The sequence below is a fragment of the Danio rerio genome, chromosome 3, assembly GCF_049306965.1.
Source record: "Danio rerio strain Tuebingen ecotype United States chromosome 3, GRCz12tu, whole genome shotgun sequence".
NCBI lineage: Eukaryota > Metazoa > Chordata > Actinopteri > Cypriniformes > Danionidae > Danio > Danio rerio.
The window spans coordinates 2,330,763-2,357,456 of NC_133178.1; the positions used below are offsets into that span (position 1 = coordinate 2,330,763).

A 26,694-nucleotide genomic window follows, 5' to 3' on the forward strand; every position below is an offset into this window, starting at 1 on the left:
CAAAGCCTGTCAAAATAAAAAAAAACAAGAAAAAAAACACACCTGCATTTTTTACCAGTGAAGAGGACAAGTGAAAAGGTAAGATCATGAGTTTTCTCCTATCAGTCTACAGAATGCAGCATATTGCATCATCAAAATGCGCTACCTACTTTTTGAATGCGAGGTAGGACTATGGCTGCGTCCAAAACCACCTATTACTGAGTAGGTACTGCATTTGAATTTAAACTTAATACTTGGCCGTTAGAAAAGTACGTTCTATACAGTACGAACGTGAAAAGTATGAATGGAATTCGGACGTACTACATCCGCCATTTTGTCATGATCACGTGACCTGTCTGCGTCAGTTGCGTTGCCTCACTTCCATTCACGAATTCTCTCGCGGGGCATTATGGGATAGCGCAGCGTGCATGGGATGCGCACTCCAGAATCTCGCCGGATGTAGTAAGTCATCCGGGTACTTCTCGCATACTGATTTTCGAATTCTATGAATTCGGACATACTACTCGGCTCGCATACTGATTTTAGCGTACTATATAGTATGGAAGTATGCGGTTTCAGACGCAGCCAATCTGACAAGGTAGGAAAAAATTAAATAAAATCTGACAAGATAGATGAAATCGACACTGGTTTCCCCCCAGTCCAAACACAGTCGCTATAGGGGAATTGATTAACTAAATTGGCCAAAGTGTATGATTGTGTGTGTGAATGAGTGTGTATGGGTGTTTCCCAGAAAAGAAAATGAATGAATGTGTTGTACTGTAGTATGTTTGTAGAAAACTATTTATAATTATTAAAATTAACACAACAAATTATTTAAAATACTTAAGTACAATATGATGAACAATTAAACAATTAAAAACAATATTAACTATTATGTCCCTGCGTTCGCGTGGGTTTCCTCCAGGTGCTGCGGATAGAGGTAAAGTTGGTTTTATATTCGCTCATTCGTTCATTTAGAAGTCTCTGTATTGTTTACCGTGTTACTTTGAATATTCGATTGGAATTAGCATGACTTGAAAACAACAGTAACACTGTTTATTTGACTGTGAACAATGTTGTACTTTGATAGTCCTTGGCTGCTAATATGATTTTGCTATTTCGAGTTTGCAAATAATACTTTTAGGAAATTTTATTATTAAGAGGAAAGTCTGAATGTGCGAATATAAAACCAACTTTACCTTTATGTGCTGCGGTACAGGTGAATTAGGTAGGCTAAATTGTCCATAGAATATGAGTGTGTGTGTGTGTGAATTTGTGTGGATGTTTCCCAGAGATGGGTTGCGTCTGGAAGGGCATCCGCTGCGTAAAAATGTACAGGATAAATTGGCAGGTTATTCCACTGTGGCGACCCCGGATTAATAAAGGCACTAAGCTGACAAGAACATGTATGAATGAATTTAGGCTACTATCATTTACTATAGTATTTTCATGTGGGAGAGAGCAGGGATTAAAGGGAATTCATTAGGATGAGAACTGGTCAGACTGGATTTAACAGTACATTGAATTAAACAGGAACACCTTCAACTGTTGCTCACAATCATGTATTATTCACCAACACAGAGATTTCATCTGTAATATTAGCCTATAAACATCAGTGGATCTTACCTTACTTAGCCAATCAAGAAGGTAAACCCCATGACATTACATTATCAATACATCAGGTATGACATGCGATGAGGTTACTAACTCTCTTAAAGAAAGTAAATGATATAAAAGACGTTTGCTGTATATTTTATGCAATTGTTTACATTACACGCAAGCGTACTCCATTCCAGCTGGAGGCGGTAATGTAACAGTAAACTCGGGTGCCAACCACCAGCATTAAACACCAAAGAAGAAGACGCGAGTAAACACCAGTAGAGGAAGAATACATCACGTAGACAGATGTTAGTGCTAAACGGTTTAATATTAATCGAATTACATTAATAAGATCACATTGATAAAATGTCTTAATGTTTGACGCCATCACTAACTGATATATATATATCGTTAAAGTGACTGTTTATCGACCGAGCGGTAAGAAACACCTGCACTACATCATATTAACGTTAAATAACAGCGATATTAATGATTATACATATTAAAACTATTTGGCTGTTTTACACCTTAAGACGTGTCAGTTATTAATAAGGGTTATATTTGATGGTGATGTTTGTGAATGCTGCTGTATTTCAGTTGATCGTCTGAATGAATGAAGACAGTTTGATCATCATTAAACACAGATAATGTTCACAGACATGGACTATGAGCTGGAGGAGGACAAACTGTGAGTATCCCGCAAATCATCATCAAATCACACTCAGAATGTTCGTGTTTATTCACTGAGCACACGACGTGTGTTTATATGATGTATCGCTTGGTGTAGAAAGCATCTGCTGTGACTAAAGATCTGGTTAACATCATGAAAATACTAAAAGAGGTAAAGTTGGTTTTATATTTGGATATTCAGACATTCTCCTTAATAATATAATTTCAGAAAAGTATTCTTTGCCAATTCTAAATAGTAATTTGCTGCTAATATGATCTGCCTATCACATTACAGCATTGTTCACAGTGAATTAGATAGTGTTAATGTTGTTTAGAAGTCACACTTGCATGCTAATTCCCATCGAATATTCAAAGTAACATGGTAAACAATATAGAGACTGCTAAATCAACAAATGTGTGAATATAAAACCAACTTTACCTCTATAAAATACTACAGTAATTTGAAGTTAATAATATTATATTGTTTTGAAGCTATACTGTACCATAGTAAAGTATATTGACGTAAAGTTGGTTTTATTTATTCGCTCATTCGTTCAATGACAATTTGTGAATTGAGGTAAAGTTGTTTTTATGTTGGCACATTTATTAATTTAACGCTCCCTGTGTTTGTTTATCATACTAATTTGAATATGTGGTCTGTAACTGCATTTAAGTGTGACTTTAAAACAACATTAACACAGTTTAACTGACTGTGAAAATTGTTATACTTTAATAGTCATTTGCTGCTAATATGATTTCACTGTTTAGAATTTGTAAACTATACTTTTCATTCATTCATTCATTTTCTTGTCAGCTTAGTCCCTTTATTAAACACACAGCGGAATGAACCGCCAACTTATCCATCGTGTTTTTATGCAGCGGATGCCCTTCTAGCCGTAACCCATCTCTGGGAAACATTCACACACACTCATTAGCCCCTTTCACACATACAGACCTTTCCGGAAAATTGCCGGCAATTTTCCGGAAAGGTTGTATGTGTGAACAGGTCCTTTTTGAAAATACCGGTAAATTCGTTCTGGCTATTTTCCGGAAAGAGAAGTTGTAACATTACCGGCAATTTGCCGGAATGCTGCGCTGTGTGAATGCAGAAGGAAGATTCCCGTAATAAGCGTGTGCACGTCTAGAACGTGCTGACGTGAGACGTCTGCTTTAGCCAATCACAACAGTCAGACGCATTCACGTGCGCGCGGTTTGTGAGAATAAAAGCCTTTGAATATTTTTCCAGACACATTTAGCTGCTAGAAGTTAGTCAGATCACGCTTATATGTTCTTCTTAATGCCAACTGTGTAAATAATCATCGACGAGATGCTTATGATAAGCCGTTGTTTGTTTACCTTCAAGCTTTGCGTGCGCCTATGAGCGCCTGCACACGTACATATTATGAACATCTCGACATGCGAAAGTGATCCTGCGAAAGTTGTTCACAATATTGATCATCCACAGAGTTTGTGATGTATCAAATGTTTACAAACACAAGCGCAGCCGTTTAAAGCTCATTTGTGGTGAATGATGTCAGAATTTACCGGTATTTTGCGATGGATGTGTGAATGCTCTTTTCCGGAAAATTTCCGTAACGTCCTCGCCTGTGTGAACAGCGCTTTTTTGAATATACCGGTAAAGTCCTTCCGGATATTTTCCAGATATTTACCGGTATCACTGTGTGAAAGGGGCTATTCACACACACTCATACACTATGGACAATTTAGCCTACCCAATTCACCTGTACCGCATGTCTTTGGACTGTGGGGGAAACCGGAGCACCCGGAGGAAACCCATGCGTACGCAGGGAGAACATGCAAACTCCACACAGAAACGCCAACTGAGCCGAGGATCGAACTAGTGACCCAGCGTCCTTCTTGCTGTGAGGCAACAGCACTACCTACTGCGCCCCTGCCTCGCCCTAAACTATACTTTTCTGAAATTATATTATTAAGGAGAAAGTCTGAATGTGGGAATATAAAACCAACTTTACCTCAATAATTTGTGACGAACTCCCTTACCATACTTTAGCATATGAGTTACAACATGAAAAAAGCTTAACATGGCTTATCCTTCCTAAAAATCAACCAGAGAAACCCAAATTTTCATCAAACTTTTCTTATAGTTAACACTAACTACTGTAAAAAGAATGAGTCCCAAATCCATATACAAAGTGAATAATGTCACGTGTTTTATCCCTCATTGAAGTCTATTATAAGGAGAATGCTTAATGTACCTTAACAATTGGAGGAAACCAAATTTCTATCAAATTTTACTCATGACTAACACTTTCTGATGTCAAAAGTATGAGCTCTAATTAGGCATGGGATGATAACCATTTTCAAGGTGTACTGTGGTTAGAAAAAGTCAAGGGGGCCATATCATACACCCGGTGCAAAAATGTGCAAGACGTGTTTCTATGAGTGCTTTCACACCTGTCAGTCGATTCAGTTGTTCTGAAACAGAGATTACTATTGTTACCGTGTTGCTCTTAGGCCCCGTTTACACTAATGCGTTTTAGTTTGAAAACGCATAAGTTTTGCTACGGTTACGCCATCCGTCCACACTACGCCGGAGTTCTCGAGCGCCGAAAACGGAGCGTTTCGAAAACACTGGAGAGGCCGTTTTCATTCTGAAACGCTGCTGCTCCGTCTCAGTGTGGATGATGGAAAACGGAGACATCTGAAAACGGAGGCGGGGCTGCAGACATTCGCCTCTCTGATTGGGGCTTTTCCTGAATATTAAGTAGCCTAACACACAGTTCAGTCCTGCATCTTCTCCGTGTAAGTTAAAACTTCGCAAGTTTGATCATGGCTGCAGTCTCTTCTTCTCAGTTTGATATGGAAAACAGACTATACCGAGGACACGGGTAAATCTTCAAAGGGAACAGTGTACTTTATAACTTCATTCACATCACCCTGGCTACGTTGTTTTACTTTCTCAACAATAAAATGTAAACATGATTTAAGGAACTGCCTATTTTCATTTTAATATTAACAACTAAACAGACAGCAGAAATGTTGAGGCGCCGTGCTGCAAATATGAGCGTCATCTTCACTGTGTGCATATTTATAACAAAACGGAGCCGATAACATCTGCCTCCTTTCAATTTCAGTGAAAATACGAAACACACCCTCTCTTTGCTGAATATCAGTTTTAATAATCGATAATGGCCATTATAAAAGTATAACATACAATAAGTTTATACATTATAGGAAATAAAGGCAAGCGATCAGTCAATATACAGAATGTAGGCTACGTGCTTACATTAATCATTAACTTATCTTTGCGCTTAGCCAAAACACGTTACCTGAGAACAAGTAAAGGATTCCAATGACCAATGAATATGTCGTTAAATAAAGACAACAAGATAAAAGAAATATTCCGTTTAATAAATATAGTGAGGTTAGATCCAGCGGGAGATGCTTGATGAGAAGTCCGACTAGCACAGCTCTCATCTGGGTAGATTGGCTACAGCGCTTGCCTGAGAGTGTGTGTGTGGTCACGTGATGTGCGTTTTCAGCGTTTTGGTGTGGACGGAGAGCAGTTCAGAAACGCTGGGTGAAACGCGAGTGTGGACGCGGATCGTTTTCATTCTAAAACGCCGTTTTAAAACTAAAACGCACTAGTGTAAACGGGGCCTTAGTTCTTGGAGCAGTTCACTTTCACACAACAAAGTTTCTTAACAGACCAAAAGAGCTAAAACAAGTCATGTGTGAGTAAACTCTCTTCACACTGGTCAGAGTGTCAGGCCTTATTTTGCAGAGTCGCGCTCAGCTGTCGGGGGAGGTGGTGGTTTGGTGGTGTTTGACAGGGTGTGCGTGACGTGTTTGAAGAGCGAGGAGGAATGCGGTGGGGAGGGGTGAGAAGGGTGCGCAACATATTTGAGGACTGGGAGGGAGATGTGCAATTTATCTGAGATTATCACTCGTTTGCGGGCATCCAGGAGAGTCTGTGTATTTGCGGGAGACTCACGAAACTTCAGGGAGACTTGGGATGTCTGGAATGACCTCCCGCCCTACTCATAATTCTCTCTTCATATAGCCGTATACTTATTACATATCCATAATACACTGTGATATAGCCGAGCTCGGAATGTATTGCTTTCTCACTACAATCGATCCGCTCCAGAGTTCCTTTCAATCGAGCCGAGACCACCTCATTCAGGCGATCTTGGACCAATTGTTTTGTCACGGATCCGAGCGTGATTGCTGGTTTCACATATGCCAAACGAACCGAACTAACTGGGCAAACGAGACAGGTTCCCAAACAAAAGGTGTAAAAAGCCCATAATTTTCCCGTTTTTGCGCCACGTTGTTTAAATGGCAAATCCATCTGCGCCACTTTGTGGACTCATTGGTGTTTTGGTCTAGATAAGAGGTGTGTTAAGGTGCGTTGTTGGCGCATTGCTATTCTGAGGAACTAAAATACACTGTTCCATAGACCAGCTGAAAGCAGGTCTAAAGTCCAGCGCAGAGCGCGTTAGTTGTGTGCCTCGCTTACACACTGCTTAAAACACACATGATGTACAGCAAAACACAAATATCTTTACAAATTAAAGGATTAAAATATTACAAAAATATTATTTTCTAAATAAATTTAAAAACCACCGCCTTCACGCCTTCTTCACTTCAAGGGGCTTTTTCAGTTTATTCATGACAATCTCCATCTGTATAATGTTATCATTATTAGCAGTATTATTTATTTTATGCAGATTTATATTTGTTATATTAAAAACAAGCTTAGATTTGTCCACCTGTCAGGTTTTAGACCATTTGGGACACAGCATGTGTTTTAGGATATAACTCAGTTGTTTGAGCACACTTTGTCATCATTGTTCATTTATTCCTTTACTGGAGATTAGAACTGACTCTTAAAGGGAATGGGAGATGAGACTCTGATTTGTTTATTCTCAAAACACACCCAGAACTCATTAAGAGAATAAGCACAACCCTGTTAGACCATGTGCTGTGATGCAGAACGGATTTATCCATCCTTAAAATAGCAAAAGCAGATTACGCCTTAATGCTTTTGTGCATCTAGATTGTTAAAATAGAGCCCTAAGTATGAGTTACCTCCCTTTTGGATTTGGGCTTAACTTACTCTGCTTTCCCTGGTTTGACACACCTCCTATTATTAAGGTGAATTTGGTTTTATATTTGCACATTCAGACTTTCTCCTTAATAACATTATTTCAGAAAAGTAATATTTACAAATTCCAAACAGTGAAATCCTCTCAGCAGCCAATGACTATCAAAATACAACATTGTTCACAGTGTATTATATAGTGCTAATGCTGTTTTGAAGTCATACTTAAATGCGATTTCAGACCCAATAACCAAAGTATAGTGTGATAAATGATACGGGGACCTTTAAAATGAACAAATGTGTAAATATAAAACTAACTACCTCAGTCTTGAACAGAAAACCCAGAGTTTTTATCATTTCAGGGTTAACATAATCAGAGTTTCACTTAACCTGCTTTCTGAAACTAGTCCCAAGTGTGTATGTGTGGAGCAGATAGAGCTCTGTGTGTTTGTGTAAATATCTGACTGCCATTTCATTGCACACTTTACACAATCAGCTACATGTACTGGACAGTATTTCAGATTGAAAGAGGTCTCACACGACTATTTCAAATCATGTATAACAAGCTCCCTTTTCAAGCAGAATATTGACAAAGAAAGAAATCTAGAAACAGCTATGAAGATAATAAAGCATTATATGTCTGTCCGTCTGTGCACGCATGTGTGTGGGTGTGATATGATGATGATGATGATGATGATGATGATGATGATGGTGATGAGGATGGTGATGAGGATGATGATGATGTTGATGATGATGTTGATGATGATGTTAATGATGATGTTGATGATGATGTTGATGATGATGTTGATGATGATGTTGTGTGCGTGTGCGTGTGTGTATGTATGTGTGCACAGTGGAATTCCCACAGTTCCTGGGACAGTGACTCTGAAGAAAGACTCCCAGAACCTGATAGGGATCAGCATTGGTGGAGGAGCTCAGTTCTGTCCCTGCCTCTACATCGTGCAGGTGAAGCGTTCACACACTGCGACCGGCATCACTCAAACACTGCGCTCTTTTAGCTCATCGCTGTCTTTATTTACAAAATGTGTGTAAATCTATATATTCAGTCTTTATATTAAAGGTCCCTGCTGAACAATCCAGCTTAATACAGCCTAGGCTGGTTGGCTGGTTTTAGCTGGTCGACCAGGCTGGTTTTAGAGGGGTTTTGCCTGGTCTTAGCTGGTCAGGCTGGAAAATGACCAGCAAAATCCAGCTAAAACAAGCTTGACCAGCCTGGTTTAAGCTGGATATAGCTGGTTTTGGCTGGACTCCCAGCTTGGCTAGGCTGGTCAAGCTGGTTTTATCTGGTCATCCCAGCCTAACCAGCTAAGACCAGGCTGGAAATGGCTGGAAATCAGCCTGGAAGTGGCCAAAACCCCTCTAAAACCAGCCTGGTCGACCAGCTAAAACCAGCCAACCAGCCTAGGCTGGTTTAAGCTGGATTTTTCAGCAGGGGTACCATGAAATAAAATTTTTTTTATCTGTTATGTTCATTTTAAGGGTGTCCTATTAGCCAGTGTGCTCTAAAATAGTGGCATTTAGAAGATGTAAAACTGATATAAACATGTACAGTTTGCAGTTTGTCACTTCTGCCTGTATGAATCAATGTTTTTTTGTTTTTGTTGTTTCAATGTAATCTTCTGACCAATCAAATACTCTCTAGTATCTGACTTGCCCCGCTCCCTTCTTCTGATTGGCTGTTGATTTGATGCGCTTGAGCTCAAGCAATCTCACTGGCAGACCTGTGATTAAACTAAAGCTATTGGCTGTTTTTTTTTTAAATGGGAGGAGCTACTCTAGGCCCCACCCTCTTATCACGTTTCAGTAGAGATTACGGCAAACATCAAATAAACAAACGCACATGATTATCATCGCAGGATGTGTTCTGTTGTGAATGGTCAGTCATTAATGGCGTTAGTGTTGTTCAGGTGTTTGATAACACTGCTGCCGCTCTGGACGGGACTCTGGCTGCCGGTGATGAGATCACAGGAGTGAACGGCAAACCGGTGAAGGGGAAAACTAAAGTAGAGGTGGCCAAGATGATCCAGGCTGTGCAGGTACAACACAAACACAAACACACACTTTACTGCAGCGCCGCATTTGACACACGACCCTTACACATGAACATTTACTTAAAAATGACCCAACAAAATGTCTATATTGCAACAGAAACCAAACTGTTAAACATATTCTTGTGTTTTAATGTTATCAGACAACAGTTTTTATCTGGAAAGACTTTAAAGGAAATATTTTAAACGTGAATCCATCTAAAATTGTACAATTTTTATGAAAAGGAAATCTTGAAAAAGGACCGTTTTAGATTTTTATCTTATATATTGTCATTATTAATTTTATTATGTATGTATTTACCTTGGACATTATTTATTGCTATTGATGACTTTTAATTGTTAGAATATTTTTATAATTATAGAAAACTATATTTATATAATTATAAACGTGATAAACTTGATCTATTTTCTTTTTGCCATGACATAGAACAGTGGTTCCCAACCTTTTTCTTTGGGGCCCCCCCCATAAACATATACAAACATTGGAGCCCCCCCACCATATAAATACACACGCACGCACGCACACACACACATATGTACTGTGTATGTATATATATATATATATATATATATATATATATATATATATATATATATATATATATATATATATATGTGTGTGTGTGTGTGTGTGTGTGTGTGTGTGTGTGTGTGTGTGTGTGTGTTTGTGTAATATTAATATATAGTAATATGTATAGAAAATATTAATTAATCAGTTTTAACTTGTCTTGGCCTTCAATAAAACCAAAATTTAGGTAGGCTTTGTCATACTGTCTAATCTTTTTCTTCGCCTCTGAAGAATCACTGCATTTACGTTTGTCTGCCATTTTTGTTTTGATTTTGCCTTTACGACACGTTGACAAGCAGATTGCGCGAGTGAGCAAAATTTAAATAATTATTTAAAGTTATTTAATTATTTTCACTATTATGTTGGAATTTTAAGCATGTGTTTAGATTATTTTTTATTTTTTGGGTTGCTCGATTTTGGGAAAAATCCTAATCCCGATTATTTTGGTCATAATTGTAATCACGATTATTCAAAACCATTGCCAGTTAAGGTCAAAATTATTAGCGCTCCTGAGATTTTTTTTTTTTATAAATATTTCCCAAATTATGTTTAACAGAGCAAGGAATTTTAACAGTATTTCCTATAATATTTTTTCTTCTATTTGTTTTATTTTAGCTAGAATAAAGACAGGTTTAAATATTTTGAAACCAATTTAAGGTCAATATTATTAGCCCCCTTAAGCAATATTTATTTTTGATTGTCTGCAGAAGAAACTACTGTTATACAATGACTTGCCTTATTACTCTAATTAAGCCTTTGAACTGCACTTTAATCTGAATGCTTGTATTTTGAGAAATATCTAGTAAAATATGTGCTGTCATCATAGCAAAGACAAAAAGAAATCAGTAATTAGAAATGAGATATCAAAACTATTATGTTCAGAAATAAGTTAATAAAATATTCTTTCCATGAAACAGAAATTGGGCAGGAAAAGGTTTGCTAATATTCAAGAGGGCTAATAATTCTGACTTAAACTGTATACATACAGTTATTTTCCACCCTGCAAAGGAAAGAGAAATAAATACAATAGAATAAAAATATGAAACAAACTGCTTTAAGCATCTTCACTGTAAGAAAAACACTTTAGCTACAGCATTCCTTCAGTCAAGAGCAGAGAGGGGTTTTCTCGTTATGTTTGTTTAATAATGATAAAAATAGGCGGCAGAAGGATTATAGCGCGCTGTATCTTTAATGGTTTCTCTTTCACGTCTTTTGATCCTCAACTCGATTGTTTATTATACAAATGAGGGTTAATGTAAATAATCACTAAACACCGCGTTTTGACACCTATTTGACCATTAAAGCGTTCACGTTAAGATGACTTTAGATGTCTGCGCTCCTCTGCTCGTCTCAGTGTGCGAATGAGAGTGAATGCTGACCTGCGCATGCTTCTGACTGCGTGATCGTGCTGCACACACACATAAGCTCTTTCGCGCTTTTAAGAGCAACACGTGTACAACTGTGGCGAAATATGATACAATAATCATTTATCTCGATTAATGCTTTTTATAATCGTTTGAAACCGAAATCTAAATCGGATTTTCGATTAATTGCAAAGCCCTTTATAATACTGGACCATTTTTATGCCTTTTTCTACCTCAATACTTATCCTCTCCCGCGCCCCCCCCTGTGAACTCTGGCGCCCCCCTTAGGGGGGCGCGGACCCCAGGTTGGGAACCACTGACATAGAAGCTGAAATGGCAATAAAATTAAAAATCTCTCTCTTTACTGCGGCGTTTACTTTTATTTACATCTTGGTGTTAGATTAATCAGTGTGGCTGCATGAGCGAGTAGTTTATATTTCGAGATCATATTAATAACAATAAACATTTACTTTATTCATATTTTAAATTAGGTGGTTTTCCTTATAATTAAATTAAAATTTTCAGATTTAAGTAACTTTCTTTTTGGTATTTTTTGTTTTTGTCAATTTTTAACATGTCTGTAAAAGTTTTATTGACTGTGTTTGAATCAGTTTTTTAAGTTCATGAAGTTAAAGTAAATTAAAGTGAGAAGGTTTGCCTTCAGCAGCTTGTTGAGATGTTTTATTTAATTTGCCTGTTTTTTTTTTTGTTTTGTTTTTTGTTATGAATAGTTTTCAGATGGTTTTAATTTAGGTTTCTGATTAATTATAACTAAACACAGAAGTGTTAATTGATTATTGACATGTGACCGCGTTACATTATGCAGTTGAAATTAAATTGGTTAATTTAAAGCAGGGTTTTTCAAAGTCTAAGACAGTGGGCCTCCCTTTTGACACAACTTATCCATTGGCGCCCCCCTCCTCCCAAACACGCACGCACACACACGCGCGCGCACGCACACACACACACAAAAATTCTGGAGGTTTTTCTGCTACCTCATCATGCTTGGTTTCAAGGTGTCGCCGAAGTTTAGCGGGTCTCATGCTGTCATTAGCCAAAATATCTTGACAAACCACACATAAAGGTCGTGGTTCATCAGCTGGTCCTGTACACAAAATCCTAAATTAAAATACTGACCATCATATCGTCGTCTTTTGGGTTTAAGCCCTAAACTTGAAGGCTTTGAATCGGGGGTTCTCAGAAACCGATCCATTGTATTAGCAGCATGATTAGCAGGCATATACCTGTATTGGCGGGCTTGCCAAACAGAAGCGAATTCACAGCTATGGCCTTCTGGGTAAAAAGTTTTTCTTATTTTTGACGTATAATTTTTTTTAGCTTTGTTTAATTAAAACGTTTAAATATAATAAAAAATACATATAATAATTAAAGTTAATAATTATATTTTTATAATATAATATTTTTTCCCGCGCCTCCCCTGACATGCTCTTTCGCCCCCCTAGGGAGGCGCGCCTCACACTTTGAAAACCCCTGATTTAAAGCATCCCCTGTTTCCCCCACAGTCCAAACACGTGCACTATAGGTGAAATTAATGAACTAAATTGGCCGTAGTGTGTGAAGAAGTTTGTATGGGTGTTGCCCAGTACTGGGTTGCAGTTAGCGTTCATTCTGCTGTGGTGACCTCCGATGGACAGTGAGGGAATGAATAATTTAAAGCTTTAGTACTGTCACAGGCTTGACTAGAATGTACAGTTTGTAAAGGGAAAGGAAACATCAATATATATATATATATATATATATATATATATATATATATATATATATATATATATATTTATATTTATTAACAAATAATTAAGAAATGCATATAAATGGATATTATACAGTCAGTTTATAGACTCATTTGAGAAAAACACTGTGAACACTGTGAGGGTATTCGCAGATTTTTAAAAAGTCTTAAATAGTATAAGGATAAGGCCTTAATCAGTCTTAAAATGTCTCGAGTCTGCATTTCAAAGGTCTTAAAAATGCAATCGAAGCGACCCCTTAAAGAAGATTTCGTTTCTGTTTTGAAATGTATGTGTGTTTGTCAACCAGGATGAAATCCCAATAAAATAAAGATTCGCATGGTAATTAATTGTGTTGTTCGGGACTGTTAATTTATACTTTACATTTGGTCTTAATTTTCATTCTGTCTGGTATTAAAAAGGTCTTAAATATAACTCTTAGAAACCTGCAGATACCCTGTTAGATGTAGGCAAGGCGAGTTTAATTATAAAGCACATTTCATACACAATGGTATTTTAAAGTGCTTTACATAAACAGGAATAAATAAACAAGCAAATATAAACAAAGAAAAAAATGGTTAAAAACATAATCACGTGTGTTTACTGTGCTGAATTAAAGCTTAGAGATATGATTCATCTATTTTGATGTTAAGTGATTTTACACTGAATCCACACATAAAATAAATTACAGAAATACAAGAGGATTATTATTATATCTGAGCTGAGGATAGTGTGAATGAGTTAGTAAATGATCATGTGTAGATGTCTGCAGTGCAGTAACAGTGTTCGTCTGTCAGTAAATAAGATGAAGAAGCTTTATTTGGCTGTTCTTTGTTCATTTATAGGTTTATTTTACTTAATTAAAGGTGTTTTTCCTCTGCAGGGTGAAGTGGTGATCCAATATAATAAGCTGCAAGCTGACCCGAAGCAGGGCAAATCTCTGGATATCGGTAAAAACACTAATCTGAGTAATGTAAAGCCTGATCAGTGTGTGTAAATGCATGCAGATTTGTGTGAAATCACTTTATTTCTTAACAAATTTCCATTTATTTTTATTATTTTTAGTTTTTTAAAGGGACGATTCACACAAAAATGAAAAGTCTGTAATCATTTATGCTTTAAACCATTTGTTCTGCTTTTTTGATATTAAAGGAGATATTTTGAAGAATGTTGACCGTTTAGACCGTTCACCCTAAAAGGAAAGCTAACCCATAATTTATTCTCCCTCATGTGCTTTTAAACCTTTGAGTTTTGGAACCTTTACAAAAGAAGATATTTTGAAGAATGTTGTTTGTATTGACTTCAATAATAGGAACAAAAATATGGAAGTCAATGGGCACCAGGAAACCAGCATTCTTCAAAATATCTTCCTTTGTGTTTAACAGCAGAAACTCAAATAGGTTTGAAAAAAGCATAGGATGAATAAACGATGACAGAATGTACATTTTCGGGTGTACTGTCATGTTTAGGGTAAAATTTTATATCTATACTACACTTGTCTTGCTATAGAAGTAATAATATATACAATCATATTCATTTGAAGCAGCTGTTATTAAATTATCACTCTTATTTATTCTAAGCATGGATGTTTCAGATGACCTCAATTGTTGCAGTTCCTTTAGAGAGCACAAGAGGAAGACATAAACCTAAATACACACACACACACACACACTTAAATGCTTCTTCACTTTCACTTTCAGTTTCTCAGTGGCTTTTTAAGGCTTTGATTTGGTTGTTGATGTCTTGTGGAGAGTTATTATATAGCTCTAGCAGTGTTATTATATGTTAATATTATTAATGTTCATAATAATTATTGATATAATATTATGTCAGTCACAACAGTTTAGTTGCAATTACTTGGTGACACAAATGACCAAAAAAGCATGACAACCATTAAACACAGACAATTAATCATCAAAGCCCTGAAACACAGTTAACCTCAATCATTTCTTAAACTCCTAATCGTCACACAAATATCATAATCAAGACAGCCATAACGTGGTTAGTAATTGATGATTACTTTATTTTTAGGTGAATTAGGTTTGTGTCTGTCTCTTGTGTCCTCTAAAGGAACTGCAACAATTGCGCTCAGTGAAACATCCATGTATGAATAGATAAGTGCGATTAGAGGGTTATTTTATAACTATTGTTTCAAACCCTCCTTTATATGTGTATATATATATATATATGTATGTGTATATATATATATATATATATGTATGTATATATATATATATATATGTATGTGTATATATATATATATATATATATATATATATTTATATATATATAATTGCTAAGTAATATTTTTTCTTCTATTATAGAAGTCAATGAGTGCCAGCAACCAACATTCTTTGAAACATCTCCTTTTTAAAATAGCTGTTTTTATTATTAACAGAAGAGAATTCATAAAACTTAAATACATGTAAATCATCAATAAAATTTAAACAATGGCTTTGGAACAGAACATTTCATTACAGTGGTTTTTGTTGAGGGGTTTTGTGTTACATTTTTTATATTCGTTTCTGTCATGATGTGGTCAAGTGAATCTTGAGTTTCTGCATTTGACAGAGTGTGTGTGTGTGTGTGTGTGTGTGTGTGTGTGTGTGTGTGTGTGTGTGTGTGTGTGTGTGTGTGTGTGTGTGTGTGTGTGTGTGTGTGCGTGCGTATGTTCATGCATGTGTGTTTATTAGTGCTGAAGAAGGTGAAGCATCGTCTAGTGGAGAACATGAGTTCAGGAACTGCAGACGCTCTGGGACTCAGCAGAGCCATCCTGTGCAACGGTCAGATATTTAACTCAACCATATTCACTATATCAGCTAAACTATATTATATACACTATTTATAAACTTAAATATATTTAGATACCTTCAACATTCCTCACATTAGTGCAAAAACTCTCATATTATGACATAGGTCATCTCAAATTCTGACAATGATAAATATCTACATATGCAGTAATCCACTGATCTACTGACAACTAATCTCAGTCAGTTAATATTGACCACTTGGAAAGCACTATTTATTTATGATGCTCAGAGGTGTCAAACTCAATTCCTGGAGGGCCGAAGCTCTGCACAGTTTAGTTCCAACCCTGCTCCAACACACTTACCTGTAGGTTTCAAACAAGCCTGAAGGACTCAATTAGTTTGATCAGGTGTGTTTAATTAGGGTTGGAACTAAACTCTGCAGAGCTGCGGCCCTCCAGGAACTGAGTTTGACACCTCTGCTTTAAAGCATATGCTCAAACATGCGCAATATTTATTTGCTTTCATATATGATTATTATTCTCACTTTGTGAAGAACTTTAGGCCAAATGTTTGATTAAGAATGTAGACATAAAATAAATGATAATGAAATATAAAAAACTATAACTATTAAACTTAAAAAATATATATTTATTACAGGCCCAACCTACATTTTAATTTCAAGCTTGCAACTTTTTCACCATGCTGCTAGTCACGTTTCTGCCTGCATTCAGATCGGTCATTGTTACGTGTTTAAGGTATTAAATGGATGAAACGTATCAGTCAGTGAGTCTCTACTAATGCTGGGTGAAAATGAGAAGACACAACTGCTGGATAGTGAAACTAAATTAAAGTGTTTATTAAACAGATATGACAAACAATGAATGTAGGAAATTAGAATGTAATGTAAATGTGATTTTAAATAACTGAATTATTTGCCAAAACAAAGAAATAATTATAACAAAACCATCTAACTCTAAACCCCAACCCACTAAACTACCTAACCAAAGAAAAATGCAGAAACAAATCTTTAACATAGTAATCTTTAGCACGTAGCTTAACTGAACTTCAAAACTACTCCAAACATAACTACAAGTGTGGCAACGCCTCCATAAACTAACAGAAAAATACTATACTGCTCAGAATTACTAGATTTCTCGTAAAGTACACACTGTTAGCCATTAGCAAAACATATTTTGATAATCCAATTCTTATAAAGATCGTTCAGCTTCTCAATAGATACTAAATTAAGCTGCTTTAGCTTATTTAATAAATTGATCACTTAGTTGAGAGAAACCAGATAACACAGCAACCAAACTAAACACAAGTGAACAGGCCGGCCCACGCAAGTGAGGAGTTTGACGGGTAGCCAAGCGTTCCCGGAGACAGCGCAAGCGCACGCCGTTTATATTTGGCGGACCAGCTCCTGATTGGTGCACCGATTGCATCATGATGGTGATTGACAGCTTTTTCGACCAATGGTTGCACACCTAGAACCGGACAAGATACATAACAGAAGAGAGAGAAGAGAACACAAAACCGAAAACAAACAGCAAAACACCACAAAACATACGTGAAGCATAACAGTCATGCATTCTTTGACATAATGATGTAAACGATAGACCACACTATGAACCGATAGACCTTCTGTCTTGTCCAAACAATATATAGTTATATATATATATATATATATATATATATATATATATATTACATTGCACAGCCATAGCATACATGATCACAGTTTATTCACTATAGTTTATAAATATTTAATAAAATATGACCAGAACTCAGAGTAAAACTATCATAAATAATTCTTCTTAGATAAATGCAATTTAATAGTTAATGGATTACAACCAGCCATGTATGTGTGTGTGTGTTGCAGACGGTCTAGTAAAGAGGCTGGAGGAGCTGGAGAAAACCGCTGAACTCTATAAAGGTGAGGAACTCCTGCTGTTGATAATCTCCTCCTGCATTTGACCGTCAGTCTGTGTGTGCAGATAATCTGAGTGTGTGTGTGTGTGTGTGTGTGTGTGTGTGTGTGTGTCTGCAGGATTGATGGAGCACACCAAGAGGCTGTTAAGAGCTTTCTACGAGCTCTCGCAGACACACAGAGGTGAAAATCATTCATTATGAGCTGCTATAAGGAGTTTCTAATGCAGAATGGTGATTTTATATACCAAAAACTGTTCCTTTCATCACAATACACTAGTGAAACATCCCATAGTTATATAGTTAAATGCATTAAATGTAGTCAGATGTAGTCCAAAAATCAAGTACTTGTAGTTAAACTACTTTTTAAAGGGCACCTATTATGCAAGTATTATTAGGGGCACAGTTGTTTGGCAGCAGTGTGTGAATATATCCAGCCTCTAATGGTAAACATGAGTTAATTGTATTGTTTATAATCAGACTTGATATGAACAGTCTGCAAATACACTTCCATTAACATTCTCCCTTTGTGCATGTCATCAGAGGGTGAAAGCCCCGCCCACTATGCCCATCTCTCTCTCATTAGCATAGGGCATAAGTCTTGTTTTAGAATCTGCCACTATGCTGACACACAGGCATTTGTAGCTCCGCCCTCTCCTGAAAAGAGCACAATAGGGTATATGCCGAGCTAGTGTTTAGCGCAACAGTAATCTAAATGTAATCCGAAAGTACTCCGATTATATTACTATAAATGTCTACTATGCATTACCATATCGTACAACTGGGGCATCAAATAAGGGATGGTTCAAAAATAATCTAAATGTAATCCAAAAGTACTCAGATTACATTAAAGGTTTACCATACCTTATCATGTTGTACATATGGGACATTAAATATGCTAAGTGCAAAAATAATGAAATGTAATCCAAAAGTAGTCAGATTACATTACTTTAAATGTCTACCACATGCTACCATACCACATATGGGGTATCAAATAAGGGTTAGCGCAAAAGTAATCCTAATGTAATCCAAAAAGACTGATTAGATTACTAAAAAAAGAATAGCACTTCAGGGCGTCCTTAGTTTTAATCCCAGCTCAGACATTTCCTGAACCTACCCCCCTCTCTCTCCCACTACGCTTTCTGTCTGATTACTGTCCTAACTAATAAATGCTAAAAATAAATCTTAAAAAAAGTAATCCAAATGTAATCTTACGTTTCTATAAATGTCTACCATACTGTACATATGTGACATCCAATAAGAAGTAGCACAAAAAATGATCTAAATGTAATCCAAAAATTCTCAGATTACATTACTGTAAATATCGTACATTTGTGGCATCAAATGAAGATTAGCCCAAATGTAGTCCAGAAGTACTCGGATTACAGTAAAGGTCTACCATACGTTATCATATTGTACATATGGGACATTAAATAAGGGTTAGCACAAAACTAATCTAAATGTAATCCAAAAGTACTCTGATTACATTGATATAAATGTCTACCTTATGTTGCCATACCAAATATATGGGACATCAAATAAGGGTTATCGCAAAAGTAATCCAAAACTACTCAGATTACATTACTATAAATGTCTACCATATGTTGTCTCACCAAATACACTGGGCATAGAGTAAGGGATAGCTCAGAAGCAATCTTAATGTAATCCAGAACTATTCAAATTACATTAAAGGTCTATTATCATGTACGACTGGGAGATCAATTAAAGGTTACCCCAAAAGTATTCTAAATGTACTCTAAAAGTACTTTGTTACTACCGTACAAATGGAGTATCAAATAAGGGTTAGCACAGAAGTAATCTAAATGTAATCCTAAAGTAGTTAGATTACATTACTATAAATGTCTACTATACATACCATACCAAATAAGGTTTAGTGCAAAAGTAATCTAAATGTAATCCCACGTTGCCATAAATGTGCTGTCTAACAGATTACAGTATGTTACTGACTACACATTTTGTTGTGTAAATTGTAATCAGTAACTGGTTATATTTCATAAGTAATCCTCCAGCACTGTACATCAATATCAACACACCACCTCCTAATATCCTCACCCTGGTGTGTTTGTTGTCCTCCGTCAGCATTTGGCGATGTGTTTTCCGTCATCGGTGTTCGTGAGCCGCAGGCCGCCGCCAGCGAAGCCTTCGTGAAGTTTGCGGAAGCTCATAGAAACATGGAGAAGTTCGGGATTCAGCTGCTGAAGACCATCAAACCTGTAAGAGAGCAGATCTCAATGAGTTTGAGTTCACACACTGACTGTAGAGTAAAAGTGGCATGTGCAGTTAAAGGGAATTATTAGCCCCCCTGTATATATTTTCCCCCAATTTCTGTTGCCAAACATAGTTTAATTAATTTCTAATAACTGATTTATTTTATCTTTGCCATGATGACAGTACATAATATTAGACTGGATAATCTTCAAGACACTAATATTCAGCTTAAAGTGACATTTAAAGGCTTCACTAGGGTAATTAGGGTAAAGTTAGAGTAATTAGGCAAGTAATTGTATAACAGTGGTTTGTTCGGGAGACAATCCAAAACAAATATTGCTTAATGGGGCTAATAATATTGACCATAAAGTGGTATAATTCGCATAATTAAATGTAATTTTCATAATTGAAGAGTCTTAGCTTGTGATAAGACCTTATTAATGCCACACATTTCAGTAGAGAGAAACTAAATACAAGAGAATGATTATTCCTTACTACCCCCATAAGAAAAAGAAACAAGAAAATACTTTACGTGGAGGTTTAGCAAACCGTCTGATCTTTAAATGAACTGATGAAACTTTAGACTTTAATACAACTCAATGCATTAATCTTTAAAAATACGTCAACCTTTATATCTCATGGCCGACTGTGATTATTTGCAAATTGGCTGATCTTAATGCTGTTTACCAATTTATGTCAGTTTAAATAATTGTACATACTTCAGCCTTAAAGCAAATAAACACTATATTTTTATTTTATTTTATTTTATGTATTTAGTGTTTTTAGTTTATTGGAAATATACTTTAGGTTAAAATGTCACTAATGATATTGGCTAAAAGCTAAAGTGGCGAAGAGGTCTTCAAATATATGGAAACATGCCTTTTTAAAACCCTAAAGAGGTGTTGAGTTTAACACCATGATTCCTGTATGTACTTTGATTAAATACATGGCAAAAAAAGCTTTTCCTACTTAGTGTTTTTGTCTTGTTTTTAGCCCAAATAAAGTTAGTTTTTTCTGAAAACAAGCTACATAACCTGCCAATGGGGTGTGCAAAAGAATCATGTCAAAATGAAAAACAAGATTATTTAATTTACATTTACATTTAGTCATTTAGCAGACGCTTTTATCCAAAGCAACTTACAAATGAGGACAAGGAAGCAATTTACACAACCAAGAGCAACAATGAATAAGTGCTGTAGGCGAGTTTCAGGTGTATAAAGTCTAAGAAGGAAAGCATTAGTAATGTAAGTGTTTTTTTCTTGAGTATAGTTAGTGGTATATCCAGAGAGGGAATCGCAGATTAGGAAGTGTAGTGGAGAGTAAATAGTTGAGTTTTTAGTCGTTTCTTGAAAATAGCAAGTGACTCTGCTGTTCTGATGCAGTTAGGGAGTTCATTCCACCAACTGGGCAGATTGAGAGTTCGGGAAAGAGATTTCTTCCCTCTTTGGGATGGAACCACGAGGCGACATTCATTCACAGAACGCAAGTTTCTGGAGGGCACATACATCTGCAGAAGTGAGAGCAGATAAGAAGGAGCAAAGCCAGAGGTCGCTTTGTAAGCAAACATCAGAGCTTTGAATTTGATGCAAGCAGCAACTGACAGCCAGTGCAAACGGATGAGCAGCGGAGTGACGTGTGCTCTTTTAGGTTCATTAAAGACCACTCGTGCTGCTGCGTTCTGGAGCAGCTGAAGAGGCTTGATAGAGTTAGCTGGAAGCTCCGCTAGCAGAGAGTTGCAATAGTCCAGTTTGGAGAGAACAAGAGCTTGAACAAGGAGTTGAGCTGCATGTTCAGATTAGAAGGGTCGGATCTTTCTGATGTTATAGAGTGCGAATCTGCACGATCGAGCAGTTCTAGAGATGTGATCAGAGAAGTTTAGTTGGTCATCAATCATTACTCCAAGACTTTTCACCATTTTAGCCTATTGGCAGATTATTTTGCTTGTTTTAAGGAAAAACTTAAACTCATTAAAAGTTTTGACTCATTATGTGTGAAAACAACACAATATGTTTTACTTGTCTAGAAAATGCTTCTTGATTTAAGAATTTTTAGATATTTGGACTACAAACAGCACAAAAACACTAAGTGAGAGCCATTTTTTGCAGTGTATATGCTAAAAATACAGTGCAAACCCGACTGCCTGTGTAAAAGAAATCCTTTAATGTGATGAAATATGATGAATTTAGACTGTAACATCTCTGTCTGTCCTCCAGATGCTGCACGATCTGAACACATATCTTCATAAAGCCATTCCAGACACCAAACTCACCATCCGCAAATACCTGGACGTCAAGTTTGAGTACTTGGTATGAAGCCAGACCTTATATATCCTGCACTGTAGACCTGAAATACCTGATTTTTAATGCTGATGTTTGTGTGTTAATCGTTTCAGTCCTACTGAAGACTTTTTTTCTGTGTGTTTATGTTTGCTTTTGTGTTTCAGTCGTACTGTCTGAAGGTGAAGGAGATGGATGATGAAGAGTACAGCTGCATCGTGAGTTCATTAAACTATCAAAAACACAGTCAATATCACATGAAGTCAGCTATAAATAAGAAGAAGAAGCCTATCCTTACACTTAAACCTATTTAACCTGTTTATCAAGGAAGATTTAATGTAAAATAAACACTTAAGCTGATGATAACTATATAATTTAAAGTTACAATACTATAAAATATGTCAACAGTTCACCTTCGATTATTCTGCTTTGAACACATTTACGCATTGTCACATTCTGACTCCAATACCTCATTATTAAACAGTTAAATTGACATTAATTAAATGAGATATTCTTAAAAATAAAAGATATGTTCTTTGGAGTGTTGTACTTGCATCATGATGATATTATATTGTCAGTCTGGCATTATATAATGAGTGGCATAAAATGGTCTTAAAATCGTTTATCACGATGTATTTCGGTGCAATATATTGTACAACAAAAAATGAATATCGTGACGGGCCTCTGCTGAATGCCCCAGTTGTAAGTTGCTTTGAACCAAAATGGTCTGCTACATGTAATTGTGTCCATGTGTGTGTTTCAGGCTCTGGGTGACCCGCTGTACCGCGTCAGCACCGGAAACTACGAGTATCGCCTGGTTCTTCGATGTCGTCAGGAAGCTCGAGCGCGATTCGCCAAGATGCGCAAAGACGTTCTGGAGAAAATCGAACTGCTGGACCAGAAACACGGTGCGTGGAGATGCATCACAAAACACATCACATGACCAGTGTTGGGGAGCGTTACTGATAAAAGTAACCCATTACATTATCGGGTTACTTCTTTTGAAAATGTGTTACATAGTTACTTTTTAAAGGAAAGTAAAGTGTTGTGTTATTTAGCTTAAATCTGTGCACCAATGCAGTGAAGATTGGCATTAATTTAGCTTAAACGAGTCTTTCTCATGTCTCGTCAGCGCAGTCGTCCCTCCATAGTAGAGCTGCACAATTAATCGTTAAAAGATCGCGATCTCGATTCGACCCCCTAGACGATCTTAATCTAGCATTTCTACGATTCTGCCAATCATATTTTCAAGTTCAGGAGAGAAGAAAAGGCGGCTACACAAGTCTTTTCATTGTCTCACACACGTTGCTCAGTGATGTTGACACCTCCAAATGATGTTAATTGAGTGACACACTGTATTCATAAGGTATAATTCACCTAAAAATGTAATTTTTGTCTTAATATAATGATGTTTTCGCGGCCGGGAAATCACACGTGACGTGAGCTACTGACCGTGAGCTGTTATCACAGAGAGGGTGGGCACGCGTCTACTTTAGTGAATAGAACCTGCATATGTTGTGAGTAACAGGTAATACAGTTGTAAATAATATTCAGTTTGTGGCACCGAGTGATCGTTTGGGAGTCGCGCGTGAAGTATGAACAGCACTTAGCAGTAAAAATAAAACCGAAAGTGTGCACTTCACTTAAATGATCATATCGCATATTAGAGTTATGATTACGGCAAGCATTTGATATGTTTATTCTTTCATAGCGAACAGAGTTGTGCATGAAAATAAATGTTTACAGTGTCAGTATAACTACTCTAGCCTATATAATGTTGAATATAATCTGATAATGACAAACGTCTGATTTTGCCAGTGAATAAATTTGTCTAATATGACAGATTGCAAGCAAATATCTCAAACATAATAGTTCAACATCAGAAATATTATAAGTAGAATAGAATTATTTATAAAAACCAGTAGACCTACACATAATATTATTATCGATGTTGTGCCATATGTTTGTTTTTACCATACCTTTATTTTACATCTACAGAATCGTGAGAGAATCGTGATCTTTATTTTAAGCAAAAAAATCTCAATTCTCATTTTAGCCAGAATCGTGCAGCTCTACTCCATAGTAAAAAGCGTCATTTTGTGTCTGCCGGTTTGTTTACTTGCGGGAGTTCATTGGCATTTTCCCCCATGTGAATTCTGACCAATCGATAAGCAGTTTAGGAACTATGTTCAACAACATGTGGCCAATGAGAGATGTGGATTTTGTCAAATGACTGCATTTTTGTTCTTTTCAACGGGTTCGGTCCAAAGCCAGCAGTGTGGGGGACTCTATACTGCTCAGTGAGCGCCGTCTTTCAGATGAGATGTTTAACCGAGGTCCTGACTCTCTGTGGTCGTTAAAAATCCCAGGATGTCCTCAGAAAAAGAGTATGGGTTTAACCCAAATTTGTCCACTGGCCTCTGTCCATCATGGCCTCCTAACCCTCCCCATATCATTATTGGCTTCATTACTCTGGCTGTTTCTCAATTCCAAGAACGCAGAGAACGGACTTGCGTTCTTGTGGAGAGCGGTCTTGCTAGGTGTCCTCGGAGAATGAACTCAGGAGACCGCGAGGGCAGAGAACACGTCCTTTAAGAAATGGGATGTGGCGTTCTTCCTGATGGTCACATGACCTTCACGCATTTTAAATAGTAAATTATTTAAACATTACAGCATTCATTCAACAATTTATTGTTTCCCCCCTCTTCAAAATATATACTTTGCATAAAAACATTATAAATTTACTCTGCACAATATAAAAAAAACAGATTTTAATACGAATTTCAGCAAACAAACACCCTTAATGTGTTTATTCCTTTATTAAGATGTCCATGTTAATGTTTACTTTCACCATGTCGTTTAGGGAAACTCCTGAGGTAAATAAATTATATCTCTGAACTTTAATAATAAATCTAAATAAAATGCTGCGCTTCCCACCTCCAGTCGCAATGACTTCTGGGACTTCCAGAGCGAGTTCGGTGCTCAAGTCTGCATTGGTGCGTCCTCGATATCAAGAACACATCCGGGAAGTTTCACGCGTTCTCTATATAAATGTAAGGAATTATTATTATTATTAGTAGTAGTATTATTAAATGTACTCTGATTTTGTAATCTATAAATGAACGTGTGGTACAGTCCGTCTTGTCAAACAAGCATCACATGACGGAAACTACACGAACACCTACAAACTTGTAAACAAAGAGTCGCTGTCATTTATGGAGGAGATTTGCCATCAAGACCAAGTAGTGAAGTACAGCAGATGACCAGCGCGAGCAGATGCAGCATCATTCAGAGGATGATAATGTGTAACACGGCCATAAATGAGGTTGGTGTCGTGATCTTGTTCCTTTCGAGTAGCTCAGGAAACCTAAAAATGAAGCAGTTTTTGTTTGATTCGAACGTTTAGAAATGAAACTAAAGAGACCGAGGTTATTTAATTTTATTAGTGGTTTCAAACATGTAGTGTAATCATAAGCTTGGCGAACAGTTCTGGAGTATTTGATGTTTCCATATTCAGACCGAATGCCTGAGAAGCGTTTCAGAGTGAATTGACTCGCCTTACCTATGATTCTTGTAATGCATTACCCCTAACACTGCTCAGATGTTCAGTTTAGCATCTCTTAAACTCTCTCTGCGCTGTGCTCTTCAGTTCAGGACATCGTGTTCCAGCTTCAGCGATTCGTCTCGGGGATGTCGCATTATTACGACGACTGCTATGCCGTGCTGAAAGACGCAGACGTGTTTCCCATTGAGGTGGATCTGTCCAGAACCATGATCAACTACAGCGGACAGAGCCTGACGTATGAGGACGAGGATGAGGAGGAGAGCAGCAGAGCCCAAAGCCAGCAGCAGGAGGAGAACGGAGCTGAGAAGCTCATAGACGACCAGTGAGTGAATGAACGAATCATCTGAGGAGTAAACCATTCAATGAACGAAAGCGAATCATGTCATTTCAGGAGGAGAAATGAGCCTCTGCATAATCATATTCACTCACATATAATACACTATTAATTCATCCATCATATACAATGTTCAGATTATATACTGATGAACCACACTTTTATTCAAAACACTGATCAGACTCAAAAGATTCAGTCACAGAGTAAATGATTCAGCATACTTTGTGTTTGTTTTTGGGTTTGGATTTAAGTTACTAAATGATTATTAGTAACGTTTTTGCACTTTTTTTGTGTTTAAAAACATTTCCAGTAAAACTCGTTGATGATCAGTGAGTGTATGAATGAACTAATGAATCATCTGAGGATTAAATGAATCAGTGAACGAAAGTGAATCGTTTCATTTCAGAAAGAGAAATGAACGTTTACATAATCATATTCAGCAATTTATACTACATTGTAGATTTGTGGATCACATTTAATTCTATAATAATAAATTATGTAATGATAAACTATAAATTTATATAAA

The 26,694-nt window shown here is 36.7% G+C and overlaps 1 protein-coding gene across 1 annotated transcript; it reads left to right on the forward strand.

The window, feature by feature from the left end:
- Window positions 1-1,848: 1,848 nt before the first annotated feature.
- pick1 (protein interacting with prkca 1) lies at window positions 1,849-26,555 on the forward strand. Its single transcript, NM_001077336.1, is given in 13 exon segments — window positions 1,849-2,016; window positions 2,176-2,266; window positions 8,191-8,302; window positions 9,265-9,393; window positions 13,969-14,035; window positions 15,779-15,868; window positions 17,718-17,771; window positions 17,886-17,948; window positions 19,865-19,998; window positions 22,207-22,299; window positions 22,437-22,487; window positions 23,033-23,177; window positions 25,919-26,555. Coding segments are annotated over 12 exon segments (1,221 nt in total). The 5' UTR covers window positions 1,849-2,016; window positions 2,176-2,225; the 3' UTR covers window positions 26,161-26,555.
- The last annotated feature ends 139 nt before the right edge of the window (window positions 26,556-26,694 follow it).